At 39.4% G+C, this 19,086-nt stretch overlaps 2 protein-coding genes across 7 annotated transcripts in view; both read right to left on the bottom strand.

The window, feature by feature from the left end:
- Positions 1 to 1,719: 1,719 nt before the first annotated feature.
- Positions 1,720 to 16,055, bottom strand: ulk1a (unc-51 like autophagy activating kinase 1a). 4 transcript variants are annotated; one of them, XM_085293752.1, is made up of 28 exons: positions 15,558 to 16,055; positions 15,365 to 15,457; positions 15,240 to 15,281; positions 13,935 to 13,967; positions 13,780 to 13,816; positions 12,425 to 12,598; positions 12,244 to 12,317; positions 12,047 to 12,148; positions 10,763 to 10,821; positions 9,354 to 9,436; positions 9,214 to 9,264; positions 9,030 to 9,118; positions 8,758 to 8,914; positions 8,586 to 8,646; positions 8,411 to 8,500; positions 7,416 to 7,529; positions 7,186 to 7,316; positions 6,616 to 6,710; positions 6,225 to 6,346; positions 5,864 to 5,979; positions 5,432 to 5,557; positions 5,029 to 5,052; positions 4,913 to 4,938; positions 4,624 to 4,799; positions 4,415 to 4,533; positions 3,131 to 3,288; positions 2,864 to 2,999; positions 1,720 to 2,747 (listed from the first exon to the last, which is right to left on the bottom strand). In XM_085293752.1, exons 1-28 carry the CDS (start codon positions 15,645 to 15,647, stop codon positions 2,692 to 2,694), a joined length of 2,634 nt encoding a protein of 877 aa, XP_085149878.1. In that variant the 5' UTR covers positions 15,648 to 16,055; the 3' UTR covers positions 1,720 to 2,691. The 4 variants fall into 4 exon arrangements, with proteins under 4 accessions (XP_085149878.1, XP_085149877.1, XP_085149876.1 ...); XM_085293751.1 differs by having other exon boundaries at positions 4,913 to 5,052; positions 8,815 to 8,914; XM_085293750.1 differs by having other exon boundaries at positions 4,913 to 5,052; positions 6,225 to 6,343.
- Positions 16,056 to 16,444: 389 nt separating this feature from the next.
- The window catches only part of adgrd1 (adhesion G protein-coupled receptor D1), a 41,793-nt gene continuing 39,151 nt past the window's right edge, over positions 16,445 to 19,086 (bottom strand). For all 3 annotated transcript variants that reach the window (XM_085293755.1, XM_085293753.1, XM_085293756.1), the window contains one exon: positions 16,445 to 19,078. In XM_085293755.1, coding sequence (XP_085149881.1) covers positions 18,983 to 19,078 — 96 coding nt within the window. In that variant the 3' untranslated portion in view covers positions 16,445 to 18,982. The remainder of the gene's footprint in view (positions 19,079 to 19,086) is intronic.

Here is a 19,086-nt window from a genome sequence, read left to right on the forward strand (position 1 = left end):
TGCGCGATTGTGACTCTAGATGAAAATGCGGTTGATAAAATCATTATAAGGTTGCTCGATTTTTACAAGCAAGCACTGACAGCTTGGTGTTTAAATATAACTCCTACAAAGGTACTGAATAAGATAAGATAAGATAAGATAACCTTTATTAGTCCCACACGTGGGAAATTTGTTTTGTCACAGCAGGAAGTGGACAGTGCAAAAGTTATGAGGCAAAAATTAGAATACAATAAGAATAAATACAGTACACAACTGTACAGAATAGAATAAAATAAAATACTATATACAGTAGAATAAAATAAAATAAATATACAATAAGATAAAAATAGAATACAAATACAAATACTATATACAACTGAGTAAAAATACAACGATGACAGAAAGGATTATTGCACTTAGTATTATTGCATATGTATGGATGTGTGTGCTTGATCAGTTAAAGTCTTTATTATGGAGTCTGACAGCAGTGGGGAGGAAAGACCTGCGAAATCTCTCCGTCCCACACCGTGGGTGCCGCAGTCTCCCACTGAAGGAGCTGCTCAGTGCTGTCACAGTCTGCTGCATGGGGTGGGAGATGTTGTCCATCAGGGATGACAGCTTAGCCGCCGTTCTCCTGTCACTCACCACCTCCACTGGGTCCAGAGGGCATCCTAGAACAGAGCTGGCCCTTCGGATCACCCTGTTCAGTCTCTTCCTGTCCCCAGCAGAGATGCTGCCGCCCCAGCAGACCACACCATAAAAGATAGCAGAAGCCACAACAGAGTCATAGAAGGTCTTCAGGAGTGGGAATATTAAAGATGATAATGGAATTCTGACTTTGAGCTGTTTAATCTTTCGTCTTTTTCTTTTTATCATACAGATAATTTCGTTATAAATTCAAAATATATATTAAACCAAAATAATATACTGCAGTTTTGATGCTATACCAGGGAAAAATTCCCTATAATGTTACAAAACTGATGTTCCTCATCTAAGCTTTAATTCTGAAGATTTTTATGACCGCTTTATATCGGTAGCCCTGAATATTTAAATAATAATATAAGAAGAAGAACAATGCTCTAATAAGAATATTAGCAATTTAATTTTGTTACTATCTGTCTCCAAAGATTTATTTAGTGATACACAGTGAGAGAAAGCACTAAAAACTTGTGATAAATACTTTATCAAAAACAAGTTTAAGGAAACCACTGCATAGGATCTACCCAGTGAAACAAGAACTGAGAACATTCAAAATGTATTCGTAGTATAAATGTGACTACTGTGGACTGGAAAATAAAAGCATGTCTCATCTCATTTTCCATACATAGAAGCAATGTTGTTTGATGTAATATTTTACAAGTCAAGACAATAAGACCTAGGTTTGTTGAATGCATATAATATGCAACGTAAATGATATCCTGGTATTATAAAATGTAATTACGTTTGTTGAATAGTTTGGGTTTTTTTTCTCTTTACTCTAGTGTGTCCTCTGTGCATGTTTGCTCATTATAACACTGAATAAATCTTGGCGGGTAAATAAATAAATAAAGCCTGGACGATTCATACATTCACAGCTTATTAGTTAACAAGAATATTATGTAGTAAAATTGTATACTTTAAGCTAAATCCTGATTATAAAGAAACTATAATTACTTATGGATTTGAATTAAACAGAAGCTTTGATAAAAGTCCACATTTGAGTAAGAACAATGAAATTGATTTCTACTGCAAACTGTCAGCGACTTTATAATAAATATTTATTTTGATCAAACACCATATAACAACTTATCTTGGCAACATTTGACAGGCAGTCTTAAAACAATACAAAAGGCATTTGGTAAACAGACTTCAAACAATTAGTTAAAATCACCTAGTGCCATGCACGGTTTGCAGATGGATTGAATGCAAACATACATCTCCAAATTCAAAATCAGCAAATCTCCAAATGTATAACACACACAAGAAAAAACCCCAAATATGCATAGATACACACGGGAAAAAAGTCACTTGAAGTACCTCATAGCTGAGTATATCACCCACCCAAGGGAGGGATTTTTGGATCATGTGTAAAACAAATCTCATTCAAATGTCAAAGAATACTTATTGCACTCCACACTATATGGCCATAAGACTGGCAGTCGTAAGGCAGTTATTGTGTATCAGGTTAGAACATACTTTCAATACATTCATATTCACTCTTCTGTTATAATGCAAAGACAGAAAAAAACAGGCACAGGTTTACAAGTATTGCTACACATTGGCAATATTTGGTCATCTCATTCAAACTCTTCAGAGTCCCGCAGGCTGGTGATTATTCACCAGACACATAACTCAAATGTTTCGAACACAGAAAACCACAAAGTAATCTTTGCTTCAAGTATAAAACACTTGCAATCATTTCTTAATTTAGCTCATCATTCTATGTGCAAAACACCAAAACACACTAACACGTACGGTTTGTAACAAAACAAATACTGAAAACGATGTACCTGATCATAGCTTTTAAACATTCATAACCCAACCTGTTTTTCAAGAACTTCCAGCCTTTTCGAACCTTTACTGTGCATTTACCTTTCAATTACAGATTGGGTGAAGAAATGAGAGGAGCAGATGCTCCAGTGGTCGTTTCCCTTAGGAGAGATCAAAGTGCAGACAGTGATGGCAGATGGATGAGGCAAGATAATGCAGTTGCTATTGATGCAGTCGTGGAGCTCATAAATACTGCTTTGTGTGCAGAGTTGAGAGCCGCCGCTCAATGCATTGCTTACCTAAAGAGATAAGGGAACAACTCAGTGACCACATGACAAATGCATGAATACAATGACTAATGTTAGCATTTAAAATTTCTCTGTAATGGGTTGTGTGTCACAGAGCTTCCACGTACATTTTTCTATGCCGTCAATGTCCCCTTGCTCTGTGAGGGTTCGGGACAGACCCTCCATGAGCACAAGGGCTTTATGGTAGCGCTGCACTGATGTGGTGCCATGGTGGAACATCTCATCTAAAGCCGCAGACTTTACCTGAATGGAGGGGGGGAAAAAACAAGACACACATGCATATATTTAAAGAGCTAAGATAACGACTGATAGCATATACAGGACAGAGTCAATCTTGGAGTGAATATCAATATCCTCCTGTGAAATGAGCTGACCATGTGCACAGTGTGGTTGTAGATGAGCTTCTCTGCTGTGAGTGCATTGAAGTTGTCCATAAGTTTCTGCTTGTTAAGCAAGAAGGTCTGCAGCTGATCGCTGAGGGAGCGACAGTAGGTCACACAGTTCTTGTACAATTCATTCAGCTTTCTGATTACTGCAAAAAAAAACAACCCAAAAAACGAATTAATACAGGAACATTTTTACTTTCATTAACTGTTAATAAATAAACACAGATACACACAATATTTCTGCCTAAGTGGTTGTGCTCCTACAACAGGAGTTTCAAGAATGACTTCAGTTTCTTATAATGTCTTCCTGACTGACAGATTTTGGTGCACTTTGCAGCCAACGTGCATTCTTTCATCTCAGTTTTAGACACCGTTTCTATTCTCCTTTTAGCTTGTATGTGTGTGTGGCAGCAGTAAATACAGAGACCCGTGAGAGCAGAGAAAATGACAGTGAGGCAGGAATATTCAGTCAGGTTTACTTTTTCAGTGGTAGCCACAAATATAGGGCATCCTGAGTAAACACCACAGACGATATAAAAGATGGATGTAGCCTCCATGACGTCGCCCACTATTTTGTGAAATCTAATTTTAAAGGGTCAGAATGGGCGTTTTCAATGTCACATGGTGGTTTTTGTTACTGGATGTGACAAATGAGGGGTGGATCTGAATGCGAATCTGCAGAGTCATAGGCCAGCATCTTCTCTACATACCCTGCATAACAATCATTCCTGAAACTTAGAACGATAAAAATTCACAAAATGGACTTAACGTTTTACTCGGGACGACCCATGAGAAGTGACTCTGGGTATAAACCCACGATTAAAGTGTTTACAGATGTCAGGAAAGAAGGCAATTTGGTTGCCGATGTCTATAGGAGCGGAAGCCCTTTTGAAATCATAGGGATTGCCCCCTGGTGGCCTTAAAGAGCATGCCAGTGTAAGGCTTTACTTTTCAGACTTAAAGATAAGTCCATCTTACATACTCTTTATGGTAATCACCTAAGTTTGCGCAGTCTGCAAGCAGAGAACTGGTTTTAACTGTGTAACAAAGACAGTCACAGTCTGGAGCTTTGAACCAAATATGTAAAATAATGTTGAAACACTTTGACCTACATGGTCATGTGATTTAAATTATGGGAGGTTCTGGATCATAGTTCAAGTTCCTTTTAAATTAAGTCAAGCTATTCTATTGGTAGCACCATTTCTGAAGAAATTCACACTATGAACGTTTACCTTTACCTTACAAATCTACAGAAGGGAATGTTGGTCTCACCTTGTTTGACTGTAGCAGATGGAAACAGCTCGCCTTTCTTGACATTTTCTTTAGCGCTGCGCAGAGCTGATGACAGAAACTCTTCAGCCTTCATGTACAGCACCAATTGCTCTGCATAGCTGGAACATTACATAGAAGTTTTAAGATTTTCTTTTTTTATTAAACAAAGAGAGCTACTCCACGTGTGGAGAAACTGTAATGCCTCTTACCTCCATTCTCTACTTAGAAGGCTGATCTGATCAGCCACCAAGCTCTGATCCAGGAAGGAAACGTCGGGACTGCTGATGGGCTCGAGCCCTGGGTCCTTAGAGGAAGCCAGTTCCATGACACACTGGACGAAAGCCAAAGTGAAGCGCAAGTCAGTCAGAGCATCGGTGTGAGCCTCCTGTGAAAAGAGCACATAAAATATTCTCAATGTGGAAACCTTTCATGTGGAACCCGCAAATGTAAATTACTGACGATCCTGGAGTATTCACCACTATCGGCATTTGACTGTACCTCCATTAATGTGTCTTCAGGGAGCTCTGGAGGATGAAAAATCAGGCCGCTGGGTGGAATAACATTCATTGTTTCAGTGTCACTGTGCCTACGGTTTCTTCGTTGAAGATGCCAACCTGAGTTTAAGTAGCTGGGAGTGTCTGTATTTAAAAACAAAAGGCAAAGTTAGCTTAACCACATACAGCTGATACATAATTCATGAATATGTAAATGGATTTAACTGATAACACGTTGTAGCTTTAAAAAAAAAGATGGAAAATATAAACACTTAACAAATGGAAAATGACCTGAAATATTAGTTTTCCTTGGTTAATCACAACAATTTTCTTTTAAAGTTAACAGTCTCAGTGACATCCAAACTCAAAAAGCAGCACATTATAATCAGATTAAGCGGTTATATCGTAAGCATGCTGAAATTAAGAGACTTATTTAAACTTTCCTATAAGCAAAACTAAAATGACAGTTCAAAATAAAAGCCCTCAGTAGAAAGTTAGTAGTGAGGGAAGTCAGGACACCTACCTGAGAACCTCCTCATTAACATGGTATCAGGAGGAGAGTTTCCACTGGTTGGAGAGCCCATAGAGAAAATCACAGGAACTGGGCTGTCTGAGCACTGGAAAACTCCATGACAGCCAGCAGGGGGTGCTGTAGGAACAAGTAAGAAGAGTCAGATGGCTGCTACCCCATTGGTAAGGTAGCCTAGATGAACTGAAGTAAAGTAATGCAGTGGTCATGGTGACTAAATTAGATACTTCACAAAGGTCTCTTTGTGCCTACTGCATGTACCAAACATGTGTCACCTTCCCCTACATGTGCGGTGATTTTGTAAAACCTTCTTCTGCATCACTTTAAGTCAGTGGTTTTATGAATGGACTCGTTCGTATTGAAAACAGACGCTGTCCCTTTAGAAGTCATTTGACTGGTTTTACTTTTAGCATGTTGCACTGATACCTGTTATCTCCATGCTTTTCTCACTGCTGAGGCTCTCGTCTTTCCCTTCTTCAAAGAGCGGAGCTCCGAGGGCCGCCTTCAGTAGCATGTCAGATAACCTTCCCGTGCTCACTGATCTGCACATGTAATATATCCACAGACACCCTTGTGAGCATTTAATAATTAATCAACCAGCATATGTTTGACTGTGTGTTATCTCTTAGTAGCAGGCTCCCATAATCTTAATTAGACTTGCAATATTAGCTTGTAATTTTCCAGAATGCTAAAATATTGTCAAAAATTCATAATGATTTAACCATTTCTTTCTTTCTTTATTTCAACCATTTATAACAACAGTGTGGAAGTATTACACTGCTCATACCTTTTAAAAGGGCCCTTTTTAATTGCTGCTTTACGGCTGAGGTTGGCCTGGGAAGTGGGGCCAAGGGATTGCAGGTTTGGGACTGTCCTGGTTCTGTTTGGCATTCTTGGCTGAACCTGCTGCTGAAAAGGAAATTGAACTGTTGAAACATCCTTCCCTCTGTGCCCATTTATATCTTCTATTATCCGCTGACACCATAGGAAGTGTAAAAATTTGCTGTTTTAAAGAGATGTGGAAGGAAATCACCCCGGTTTTTGCAGTGTGTGCATTGCAAAACAATTTCTAATGTCACAGACAGAATGGCAGAGTAGAGTGGATGACTTAATATTAACTATAAAATGTTTATTATTATTAAGTCAACACTGTGTCTGTATGGCATGTTGAAGCTGACCTTGGGCCTGTCCTGCATGTCAGGAGAAGCAACGAGGAGCCCAGTTCTTGTGCTGAGTGGGAGAGTCTGCTCTGACGTCTTTGGGCTTGTTCCCACTGGAGAACAGAAAATTATATATATAAAACAACTGTTTTAAAGAGCACATGATATTTGTAAACACATTCGTTGACTGTAGGAGTTTAGAATAAAAAACACAGATGAGTGAGAGCAAAAGGAGCTACAGAGAAAATAAAATACTGACAGTTTACCTCAAAACAAATTTAAAAATCCACAAAAAAAATGTTTGTGTGAGATGGTGAAATTGAGAGTGTGTGTATTGCTGTTGGAAGGTTACAGTGGAATAGGTCTGCTTAACAAAAGCCCCTTTCAGACATTAAAAAAAGGCCACATAAACATCGGTCTCTGATAATAATTAACTATTTTTTTAACCTTCTTCTGTGTGCATTTCCAATGTCCAGTCAACTGTGTATATGAAAGTTGACTGGGATCAATTTAAAATGATGTATTTGTGTATGACACATACAGATGAATGCCTTCATAGGTAATACAGAAGCCAACTGATCTAGTTACCTGGCGGGGAAGACTGTTTAGGTTGGCTCCCTCCAGAGTTGAAGGTAAAGACTGGACTGGGAGATCCACATTCTTCATACTGTGGTGGGCTTTCACTGCTGCTGGGGCTGCTGGGACAGTATAACGTGACCCTGAATGAGATGAGACATTGTTAGACAAAGGAAACAGAGAACGCATAAGAGTAAGACTCTGAGGTGGGGTTGGTGCACAGATAAGATGGATGGACATGCCTGGTGGAGCCATGAGAGCCGACACACTGCATACGCTGGTAGTTTTGGATCTGAGTTGGGACAGGAATGGGAACAGACGGGCTGAAGTTACTGCCAAGTGTTTCAGCTGGTTTGCTGCGTGGTTAAAAGGGGAAACACAGAAGAGTGGGCAGCTGATTTTATAAAGCAGTTATAAACAGCAGTGGAACTAGTCTGTCAAACGAAATAAAGTCTGTTCCTTCCAACATATGTTCCAAGTATTTAATTCCTTTGCAACTCCAATCTGGAAAGTTTATCATATTATTGTTTTGTAATATGTCCGGATTGTTCCAGATAGGTGTACGTTTGCATGGGATTAATGAAGACTCTGTCATTTTTAGAAACTCCCACCATGCTGTCAGAGAAGAGCTGATGTTGATGCTTTTAAAGCATTCATGTCGTTTGATGTTTGAGCTGATAAATGGTAGGTCTGAAATTTCTAGGTTATTACATAGTGCCTGTTCTACATCTATCCAAGGTTCATCTAAGAGGGTGTGTTTAAACCATCTAGAGATGAACTGAAGCCTGTGGGCTAAAAAATAGTGATTAAAGTTAGGCAGATCTAATCCTCCTTTATCCTTGGTCCTTTGTAGTGTTTTTAAGCTGATACGTGGGGGTTTATCTTTCCAAAGGAATTTAGAAATATACGAGTCTAGAGATCTGAACCAATCTTGTGATGGCTTATTTGGGATCATTGAAAATAAATAGTTTATTTTTGGCAAGACCATCATTTTTATAGCGGCGACCCTTCCCATGAGTGATATGGGTAAAGATTTCCATCTAGCCAGGTTGCCTTCTACTGTCTTTAAAAGTGGGATGTGGTTTAATTTTAGCTCTATAACATGTTCTATATACCGTGAATATAAATACTGTTTGATCTAGCTGCACGTTCAATTTAATTATCCATATCGGACCTCTTTTATCCTCCACGAGCTGAACTCTAAAATTGGCTTTCTGACAGTCTGGCTTTCTCTTACCTAACAGGCTTGGGGGGAGAGCGCAGCATAGGAGAGCGTGGGGGTGTCTTTCCAGTGAGTCTAGCGCCCCTTTCGGCCAGTGGGGAGCTCCTATACAAACACATTTAAAAATTACATAAAATAATAAAACTTAACTGAACCCATACAGTGTTCAGGCCATGAAGGGAACACTCACCCACGGTCTTTAAGGGAACTTTCTGGGGGTGACCCAACCTTTACTTCACATATATGTTCACCTGTAAAGCAGCACAACAGGAGCAGTCAGTCTTTTTGTGCTAATGTCAAAAAAATAATGCACTAAAACATCCTGATAAATCCGATGTGCTCCTGATGCTCAGAGGTCTTACTGGGAAACTGGGCAGGCACCAAGACATAATCTTCTGTGAGAGATTGGATATATCTACCATCTTGATTAGCTGTTTCTTTCTGCAGGAAACCAGGCTTGTCCTGCACAGGGGTGTAAGGCAGCTTGGGCTGAGGTTGGTGCATCTCTCCATCGGAATGCTGACAGAGTGAAGATAAAACACAGATGTAACGAAAACTAATATTAATTATGGATTTCACAGTATGACCAATTGGTTTCAGGTCACTTCACTTCATGAGAAAACTTTGTGCATACTTGAGGCGAGGCCAGCTGAGATGTGGAGGAGCTGCTAGAGGAGCTGCCGGAGCCAGAACTGGGGTAGGAGTGCACGGGGACTGATGAGCCTGTGACAAAAAATAGAGTAAAGCACTTGTGTTACGACCTCAGCTATAACGGCGTCACTGATACTAAGCTGTCCTCACAACAACGCGACACTTACATTTCTTTGTTGATGAGCTTGTTTCCAAAAAGGGATGGTTAAAAAATTCCTCTGAAAAAGAAAAGATAAAGACATAAGAAAAACACTTTGAATTCAATTATTAAATCATGTTTTTTACTAATAAAAAGGGGCAGACTTACCAAAGCTGATCCGATCTTTATGATTCCTCTGTAGAAGCCCCAACAGCAGGTGTTTTAGGTTATCAGAGGTCTCCTTTGGGATGCTGGCAAAATACAACAGCTTTCTATTAAAACTTGCATGTGTAAGAACACAGCTAATAATACAAATCCCAGGAGAACAAATTGTTAAAGGTTATCACTATTTAATCATTCTAATCATTTTAATTACAAAATAAGATGTAGGGAGAGGAGAAAGTATGGGACCATTATTATGTAGCTTTTTACACTGTATTATAGCCTTTATTTAGATCATGCTAATATTTTGACTTCATGTTCAAGTTTGTTCACTGAGTTATTTTGTGGATATTTATGGCTTTAAGAAACAGACTGCTTCAGACGTTCCATACCGTGAACTCTAAAATATGAAATCTTAATCTAATTTATGGCTTCAGTACAAGACCTTGAGGTGTCATGACACTCCAGGCAGTCAGCCATAGTGTATGTGTAAGTGCTGACCTACAGTATGTGGGTAGTATGGAAAGCAATAGCCATACAGACCAGTAGCTGGCACTTTAGGGCAGGATATATATAGAGCCAAAGGAAAACTACAAACTATTCCCTCACACACACACACACACACACACACACACACACACACACACACACACACACACACACACACAGGCAGAGCCTTTCTCATCTCCCGGCTTAATCACTGAAAAAGATAAGCATGGCTCCAAGCCACACACAGGCAGGCAAAGTACACCATGAAAGCAGTGGGCAAACAATCCATAAATCCCTCTGAACACTTTCCAAGTCCAAATTCTGAACATCAGAGAAGCTGTGTTCAAAACGACTGCAAATAGCCACGAGGCCTAGCTGCAAAGGCCTCTGTAATCACTGATAACAAAGCCGAGGCAGAATTGTTTATAGAGAATTAAATCCTTCACAGGAAGAAGGATTTCTCTATATTTCCACACTGTTGTTTGTAACTCTAAAATATGAATTGTGTGAGAGTTGCTGATGGAGAATGTTGTTGATGATCGTTCCCGTCAGGTGTCCAGATGGGTTCTTCCACAACAGCACTATTCTTAGAAGTGTTGTGCGACTTATTTACTCAGAGCTAATTATATATGTGTGTGCATGTGTCCAAATATACATCAAACATCATTCACACTATCAGCATCCAGGGTAGATTTCTTAGTAATGCCAGTTTATGTCGCTTTTTTCTACCGTCTTCCTCTGTTTGTTATGCATGTTGCTTTGTTCCAGGCTCATCTTTAAATGTTTTCAACTCAGTCTTTTTTTCCATTTGGGGAAACAATTAAGTTTTGTAATGTTTTGCATTGGTGCTAGAAATATATACCTGCAGGGTAATGTCTAAAAATGTTCGGGGCTGGAGTGCTTGGGTGAAAGCTGTTCGTACTCACTTGGGGAACAGGTTCCTGTTACTTTCATAGAAGAGACGAAGCTCATGTGGTGTGCTGGCCTGTATACAAAAGACACAGAGACGAGAGTAAGACTTGGAGATGACCACCCACAGACTATAACAATGCAAATGAATGAGTCTGGACTTTACAAACAAGCATTTGAATAACCGATCTTCTGGCCTAAAGCTTTACGAATGTAAATTTTGATCTCTCTCCACTGCTTTTTTCTCTTCTCCATCCCCTCACCCCATAACCCAAGCCTAGGTCTGCTGGAGGGCTCTTGACATCATAATGGAGTTCTTTCTTCCCACTGTCACCAAGCAGTTGCTGATAAAGGATTGTCTGATTGTTGTGGTTTTTCTTTCTAATACTGTGAGGTCTTTGTCTTATAAAATAAAGCACCTTCAGGTGACTGTTGTCGTTATTTGTCACTATATAAAAGCATTTGAACTGAATGAACTGTTGTGTAATGGTCCATATAGCCCAAGCATAAACACAATCAGGTTTCCAGAAAGGCGAAAGTGTAATGAATGCTTGCCAGCTAAACCAAATAAACATCACTCTCAGAGACATCAGCAGCAGCGCCTCACCTTTCGCTAACCTTTGGACTTAACTCACTGACCTGCCAGGCAGAAATAAAAGGCAACCTTCCCTCTCATTGCTAGAGGAAATAAACTGCAATATAAATAACCTCAAGAGATGTAACGGACAAAAGAGCCAAACACAATGTTTTTCTGTCTACACAGGGACAGAAGGGGCAACTTTAGCACAAAATACTCAACCAACGAGGAGGTAAAACTATTGGCATGTGTCTATATATGTGTGAATCACAGCTGAGGCAGCTTGCAAATAGCAGTGCAACAGTGGCATCTGAGCAGACACGTGAAGAGGGGAAAGTAATAGCTGGGGTTGTGAAACAGCATTTACTCTGGGTTCACAGAAATGGCTCACAGTAATTTCCAGCTGCCTCTCTCATCATCCCATCTTAGGTAAACAAGGCTCATTTCTAACAAGGCGCTCCAACGTTTTCCAGCTAACAACACAGAAGATGTGGAAAAGTATCACCCAGCAGGCAGTGTCGCGAATCATGTTTTTCCATTTTTAATGTTATGAACAAGATGCATCATGTTACACTTTGACATCAGTTAGTTTGTCCTTTGTGTGAACTGAGGCAAAACAACTGCATGACTGCTTGTGATTATGCAAGGGACCTTAGCAAGTCTTTGTTAGTATTGGTTCACATGGTTTTTTTTTCGTTTTTTTTTTTTTTTAAGTGCTACTCACATAAAATGGTGCTTTTCCAGTCAGAGACTGGTACACGATGGTACCGATGCTCCACAGATCAGCTTTGGCATTATAGTTCCTGGACATGATGACCTCGGGAGCCTGTGGCCGAAAAAACACCCCAAAACAGCTTAGAGGCACGGTTCCATCACACCTGCTTGGCACAGGATACCAGAGTGAACTACTTTAATGCTTACCATATACATGGGAGAGCCACACAGCGTGGCTGCCATGGTGTTTGTCTGGAGATGACGCGCAAACCCAAAGTCAGCTGGAGGGTGAGAGAAACAGGTGGCAGTGTTTTCCTTTTAAATCTATATGAACACATTTTTATTTTACATTTAGACCATCTAATGCAATGCTGGTGTAAGTCATTACCTAACTTAAAGGTGGTATTGATGGAACTGGACCTGCGCCCCTCTGGATGGCAGAGCAAAATGTTCTGGGGTTTGAGGTCTCTGTGGACGATGCCTTTGCTATGTAGGACCTTCATGGCCCGTGATATCTGCTGCAGGAATACATGGATGGTGTCTTCACTCAGAGTGCCTTTAGCTGTCGATACAGAAAGGGAAAAAGAAATTCAGCCTGATGGAAGATTTATTATGCTGGATAAAAAGAAAAGGCATTAGCTTACTTATGTGAGACTTTTTTTTTTTTTTTTTTTAAAAGAAAGCTCAAAATATGAAAATACACTAGGAAAGCAAAGCCAAGCATAGAAATGCTGCAGCTACCAGCAGATATCTGGAGGAATATCTGACATGTACATACTGTAAGGACTGCGATATAAATATATACTTTGTTTGCTATCACATGTTCACCGTAACTTATTTATGGTGTAACGTGTCAGCGTCAATGCTGCTATGCCTCACGGAGGAAGATTTTATTCATAATGCCTCAATTAGAAATTAAAGTCAAGGCTGTCTGACACACTAGCTCCCCCCACAAATTCCACCACCACCACCTACTGCTGCACCAAACACCCCCCTCCCTCGCAGTGCATCAGCACCCCATAGCCGTCTTGTTTTCCACCAGAGGACAGAGCATAAGGGAGTGACAGATGGGTGAGGTCATGTGGGAGCAGCGAGAACGTTGCCAAATGTGCCCGAGTGCTGCGCTGCAAATAGCTGTATGTGTCTCCTTGGTAGAGACACAGAATTGGCAGCTCTAGCCTTTAAGGACCGCTGGCACTGGGGCCGTATTAGACCGACACTCCACACCAGCGGGGCAAACCTAGCCCCAGGAAAAATTAACTCCATGTGCCATCATTATTTGAAACACGGCTTGAAACTTGAAGTAGGGGAATTTCCAAGTGAGAGAAGTTTTATTTAATGTTGTACTGTAAAAAAAAAGAAAGAAAAAAGGTGGGGGTTTATTTTTAGGCTGCTCATTTTGCTCTGTTTTTTCACGCTGTAGGCAAACACTGGAGAGAAACTTTAGGTCAACAGGTTTTTATCTAGGTTAAGTACTTGGTAGTATTCATGATAATTCACAGAATGAACTTTAAACCTGACTTCTTAGGTCACACTGCCCTGTTAGAATCCTATTAGTCCCTCAAAACACTACAAAAAAGCTGAGCTAAGCCCCTTAAAAGCCAGACCAGTACGACATGTTAACAAGCACCCCAATGCAATGGAAAGATAAGGTGTGAATGTCCTGTTTTTCTTTTGTGCTTTTGCAAAAACTGTGCAGCACAGATTCTGAGCTTTAAGCCATTTGTTTTGCAGCAAACTTACAATGAAGATACTCTGCCAGGTCACCTCCATTGCAATACTGAAAAGACAAGAAAGACAAGCGTCAGCTCGGCTGACAATGCTGCCCAAGTAGAGGATGAGATTTGCATTTTCCCATGAAAACAAGACCAACCATTAGCATTTCAAACACAACTCACCTCCATAACAAGATACACGCATCCCCCAGTCTCCTGTTAATACAAGCAGATAATATGCAAATCATTCACAATGAAGCTACATGCAGTATTATTAAGCACTGGCTACATGATAGCTAAAAAAAAAAACAGCTGAAGTTTGAGTCAGTAAAGTCACAAATATTTAAACTGCTTAAATACAACACTGGCATTGTAAACATTGGATTAGAAGTTCAGGCCACAATGAGTTACATCAGCTGATTTGTAAGACTCTTTTGGCCCATCAGCAGCAGCTTCTAGAAACTCATCTTTGATGCAGGGAAACCCGATCCTGTCAATACCACTGAAAAAGCTAACGAGGTAATATGAAGTGGAGCGAGAGATGTTCAGCAAGCCAGGTCCATTTGACTGTAATGGAAAGTAACAAGTGGGAAATCAAGTTGCGTCTTGCTTTTATTACACCAGGTTAAAGCTGATGAGCTCTCTGTGTGCCGTACTGAAACCTTAGAACTGTTTACCACTCGCACTTGCACTATTGCATAAAATACCTCAAGGCTATTATGGTGCAATGTGGTTTTCAGTTTTAAAACCTCATTACACTACAGGAAAAATACAGGATTAAAATGATTTTTATATATATATATATATATATATATAAAACCACCATTACCAACAACAACCACAGAGAAGAGCCATAATAAAGCTAGTGGTGGTGTAATGTGTCTGGTTATAACAGATACCAGGGGTTTAGATTGCACAGATGCCAGGTAAATTACACACATTAATGCCTGCGTAAGCTTCTGCCATCACCCCTGAAATCTCCCCGTGTAACCTGCAGTCATTTTTCTTGTGTGTGGGTGTTTCTCAGGTTGTGTGTTTTATAAGCCATTGTCTCACTGGCTGCAGTCTGCCATCTGTCAGAAATAGATCACCTCACCCATGTCTGCCTGCCTGGCTATCAGAGTGTCAGTAAGTTGAGAAGAGGAAAGCGCACACTCAGGTAAATTAATGTTCTCTGCTAGAGTCATCTGCTAAGCTAAAAGCCTTTTGGGTTCTAGCAGTTAGCCCCAGAAGCAAATCCAAAATTTAGCGCTATACATCACAAGTGAACATCAATCACGCGGTTACTTTTATGCATTTTATATAATAATTTATTTGTGATGGAGGAACCTTAAAACTTTCAGATCAAGCTCTGGGCTTGGCTGTGTAACTGGTTGCCAGTGTTACAGCAACATTTGCATCATGTGGCAGCAAAGTCAACAGTACAGCATGTCTGTGTGTTTTGTTGTGCATGTGCTGTGAAGAAGAGGATGGGGGGAGCAACCTTACCTGATAGTCAAGTAGTCGAACAATGTTCTCATGTTTCAGCTCCTAGCAGAGGTGTGGGGAAAAAACATATTTGTCAAAGGTATTCTTGGAGACATGCCACAGCACCATCTTAAATAAATACATACCTTTAATATTTTGATTTCTTTGGCAAGCAAACACTGAGACTTGCCAAGGTTTTTCTTGTTTATGCACTTCACGGCAACTTCCCAATCACGTTTCTTGGAAGGTAAACAAAGGGAGTACATAAACACAACAACACAACCTATTCATCTCCAGAGATCCGCATAAATCAAAATTAACATCAGATATGAAGGTTACCTCTTTATGTCTGCCTTTGAACACAACTGCAAATGCGCCATGACCAATCAGGTCTTTCCTGCTGAACTCAAACTTCCCAATAGACTCCATGGATATTACAAAAATGTGTTAAAATATCCGATAGTGTTTAAGTGGTTGATTTTCCAAATGAAACAAACGCGCGGTCCCACGGCAGTTTTCTCCTGCTAGCAAATCCCATACCACTGATGAAAAACACCGTCATGGCACGAAGCAAGCTTTGTGTTCATAGCAAATGTCGATAAAAAACATAAAAAAGTTTCGACAAGCAAAAAAAGTTGAAATAACCTCGTCGTAAACAGTATGTAAACAAAATATTAGCAGCACACTGTGCTTATTTAACGAGGTTAACTAGTCCATGTCGCTTTGCTAGAACCGGTAAACGTTCAAATGACCGCTCGTCAACACAGTTAGTGTCCACACGACTATGTTTAAACTTTGTTGTATTCCTCCTCACCTTTCTACCCATCTACCCAGGGGTTATTCACGTCTTTTGGTGAGCATGCGCAAACAGGCAGGCAGCTGTTTCATGGTGTCGCCTTCAGGGACAACTCGTAAAGTCCGCCACTTCGCATTGGTAGCTTGTTTCAGGGTTTGGGGCTACTGTATTATCTTAAAATTTAAAAGTTTGGTATCACATACTTTTTTTTTTTACTTACTGGCGAAAACGTCTGGGGAAATAACTTTTAAAAACTCACGCAGATACTTAATCATTAAAAACGTAGAAATTAGGTTGAATAATAACATGTCAACTTAACACTGAGAAACTTTTTTTTCAGTTGAAGAAACAAGCTTCAACACAGTTCTTCATTACTGTATTTTTAATTACAGAAAATAAAAACCAAATACTAATGTTATGCTGTGGAGGACTACTAGAGTAGAGACATGAATAGCATTCTGTTACAATAAAATCCACTGCATTTAACCTCACTTAGTGAGATAAACTCAATCTTTCCTCCCCCAACTAATATGCATTCATTATCACAAAGGCTCTTGGCCTCCCGCGATTAAACCCAACCCCACGGCCCAGTGCCCACAGGGGGTTAAGCTCTTTAAGCTCTGTAATTAGCAGTTCAGTTGTTAACAAATGGTAAATGGCCATCACGCATTCAAATGAAGAGTTTCTCTGCTAATATTTTCTCTATGGCCACACAAAGCAATAGCAAAAAAACAACAACCAATTTCTTGAATTTAAACAGGATTTGGTCATAGCAAGGTTCAGTGTTAGTTCAGTGAAATTTAAATCAACATGTATCTTTATCTGAACTTAAAATAAGGTTTCAGCAATGTGATGTAATCAAATCAAGTATGTATCTTCAGTCACTCTTTAATACATTTAAAAAAGCAATAGTGTTTAGCAGTTTTTCTTGTACTTTTGTGAAATGCAGTTTTTGTCTGACAGAAAATCATTCTTGCCAAAAATGAATTTTATAAGAGTGTAAATAACAGGTGCGCACACTTGTATCCACCAAAACTGTCCCATAAGTCATATAAATGTTTTTATAATGCTGAAAATCATTTATTTAAGTACACACTGATTTCTTATACTAAAAGGTTTTTAATAAAGATAACCGAAAGCTCAAACCATAGTACCGTAAGACAACAAACATCAAAGATCACAAACATGCTTGGGAGTACTGAAATATTTCATTTTAAATCTGTGACTTACAGTAAATCCTATTCTAGGAAACTTATTGATGTCTCAGTGTAAGATCGATGATGTTTTAAATAATGTGATCTCCCCTAATTCTCACAGTATAGTAAGAAAAAAAAGCAATAACCTTATCCAGTCCCTCTGTTATAGAAGAAATAGCAACAGACGAGGCTAAACACGAAATCAAAACTTCACAGAACGGTGTTCGATACACAACTAGTCTTCATTATTCCATGAAAAAAATAATATATGGCAGCTTACTAAGATGTGAGGTACTGCAACTGTGCCAGTCAATTCATTTTATTCATTTTAAACAGTAACAGACACACAAATTTAACATAAGAACATACTGATTGTTGAGCTGTGACACTTTGCAGAAGACAAGATAAAGATAAATTCAGATTCACAAAATAAATAAATACGTTATAAGATTCTAATCCACTTTTACATCATCCATGGTTATTATGCCGTTATTGTGTTGTGCCATCACCAGAACTGAATTAAAACTGTGTTTATCATGTGAATATAAAAAAGGTTTCACCTAGATAAAATTTACAATGTGTCCCTTATGATGATGAATTCTGTTGCCTGTTGGTCAAACCACTTTGTCATAGTTTTTAAAACATAAATATAACACTAAGTTAAAGGAAAACAGAAACTTTCCTTGGTCTTTTTCTATCCGATGGCATGGTTTTGTTTTTTACTCAGCTATATCTTGAAAATACTTAGCCTATTACTGCGTTTCATTGGATGTAATTGCACTATTTTATCATGTGAGACAGCTTAGGCTATGATAAGCACGTCCCTGTGATTCAAATAAACAGGTTGACATTTTGGAAGATAAGCTCGTTTGCTTTCTTGCCAAGAGTTACATAAAAAGATTAGACACCACTGCTCTTGAGTCTACAGCTAAACAGCAGCAAACTAGTCTGGCAGAGCACAGATTCGTCAGAAAGACGGATGCTGCTAAATCTGGCACATGACTGTAAAGCTACAGCTTGTTATTTTTACATCTGTTTTTGTACATATTTAACAAATGAGCCTCATTAGTGGTGTCTGGTAGGTGAATTTCGTCTCCTTTGTCCAAGCTAGCTAGCTTCCCGTTTTTTGTGCTAAGCTATGCTAGCTAGCTAGTAGGTGGAGATAACTTTGTGGAGTTGTAGAAAAAATAAGTACAACCAACAGAGATTCTGAAATTTTTGAAAACAACATTCGATGCCCAGAGATAAAGTTAATATTTTCAATTATTTCTTTCTTTCTTGTCATAAAAAATATTAATAAATGTTACTCTTTGAGTGCGAACAGTAAGTACACCCTTGGCATCAAAAATAACTTCCTTTTTTCATTCTACATATGTACTAAACATACATAAAAGCTGTGCCATCTAACCCTAGCTCCCCTATCTACAGTACAGTATGCAGGTAGACAAGCTGACATGCTACACTACAGAGTTTCATCATCAGGCCTCGAGCTACGCTCATGGATCTTTCTAATAACTTCACAGATCCTTCTTTCTCCTTCTGGTTTTCTTTTTGGGAACGCGGCATGTTATTTTGAGTGGATAGTAAGGCACAGTCCTAAGAATCTGTTTGTCTTTAAAGATGAAGCTATCGCGTAGCTACAAAACACCTCTTTTGGGGACATTTTTAACTTAAGCAGACCACTGTCCAATTCATTACATAATAACGTGGGAGGACACTCTGGGGGCTTCAGACTGCTCTCCCACCACAGGCGGAAATAGTGATGTGGGGTTCTACACGGCAGAGAGGTCAATGCGGTTGGCTGAGTTGGTGCTCTTGTCCCATGTGTTCATCTTGGTGGGAGTTACACCCTCCTTGTGTCCATTCATCTATAAAA

The sequence above is a fragment of the Mchenga conophoros genome, linkage group LG12 (assembly GCF_057382185.1).
Source record: "Mchenga conophoros isolate Kocher_MC1m ecotype Shallow Benthic linkage group LG12, M_conophoros_male_GT1.1, whole genome shotgun sequence".
Lineage (NCBI taxonomy): Eukaryota > Metazoa > Chordata > Actinopteri > Cichliformes > Cichlidae > Mchenga > Mchenga conophoros.

Bases quoted from the DNA above. Each gene is read 5' to 3' on its own strand.
- ulk1a (XM_085293749.1), bottom strand. From the start codon at position 15,647: ATGGAGTCTATTGGGAAGTTTGAGTTCAGCAGGAAAGACCTGATTGGT. The intron at 8,501-8,585 runs GTGAGTGTTCCC...GTGTTTGTATAG, and splicing joins AGTTCCCTTAAAGACCGTGG to GAGCTCCCCACTGGCCGAAA. The intron at 6,347-6,615 runs GTCAGCTTCAAC...TTTCCTTTTCAG, and splicing joins ACATGCAGGACAGGCCCAAG to CAGCAGGTTCAGCCAAGAAT.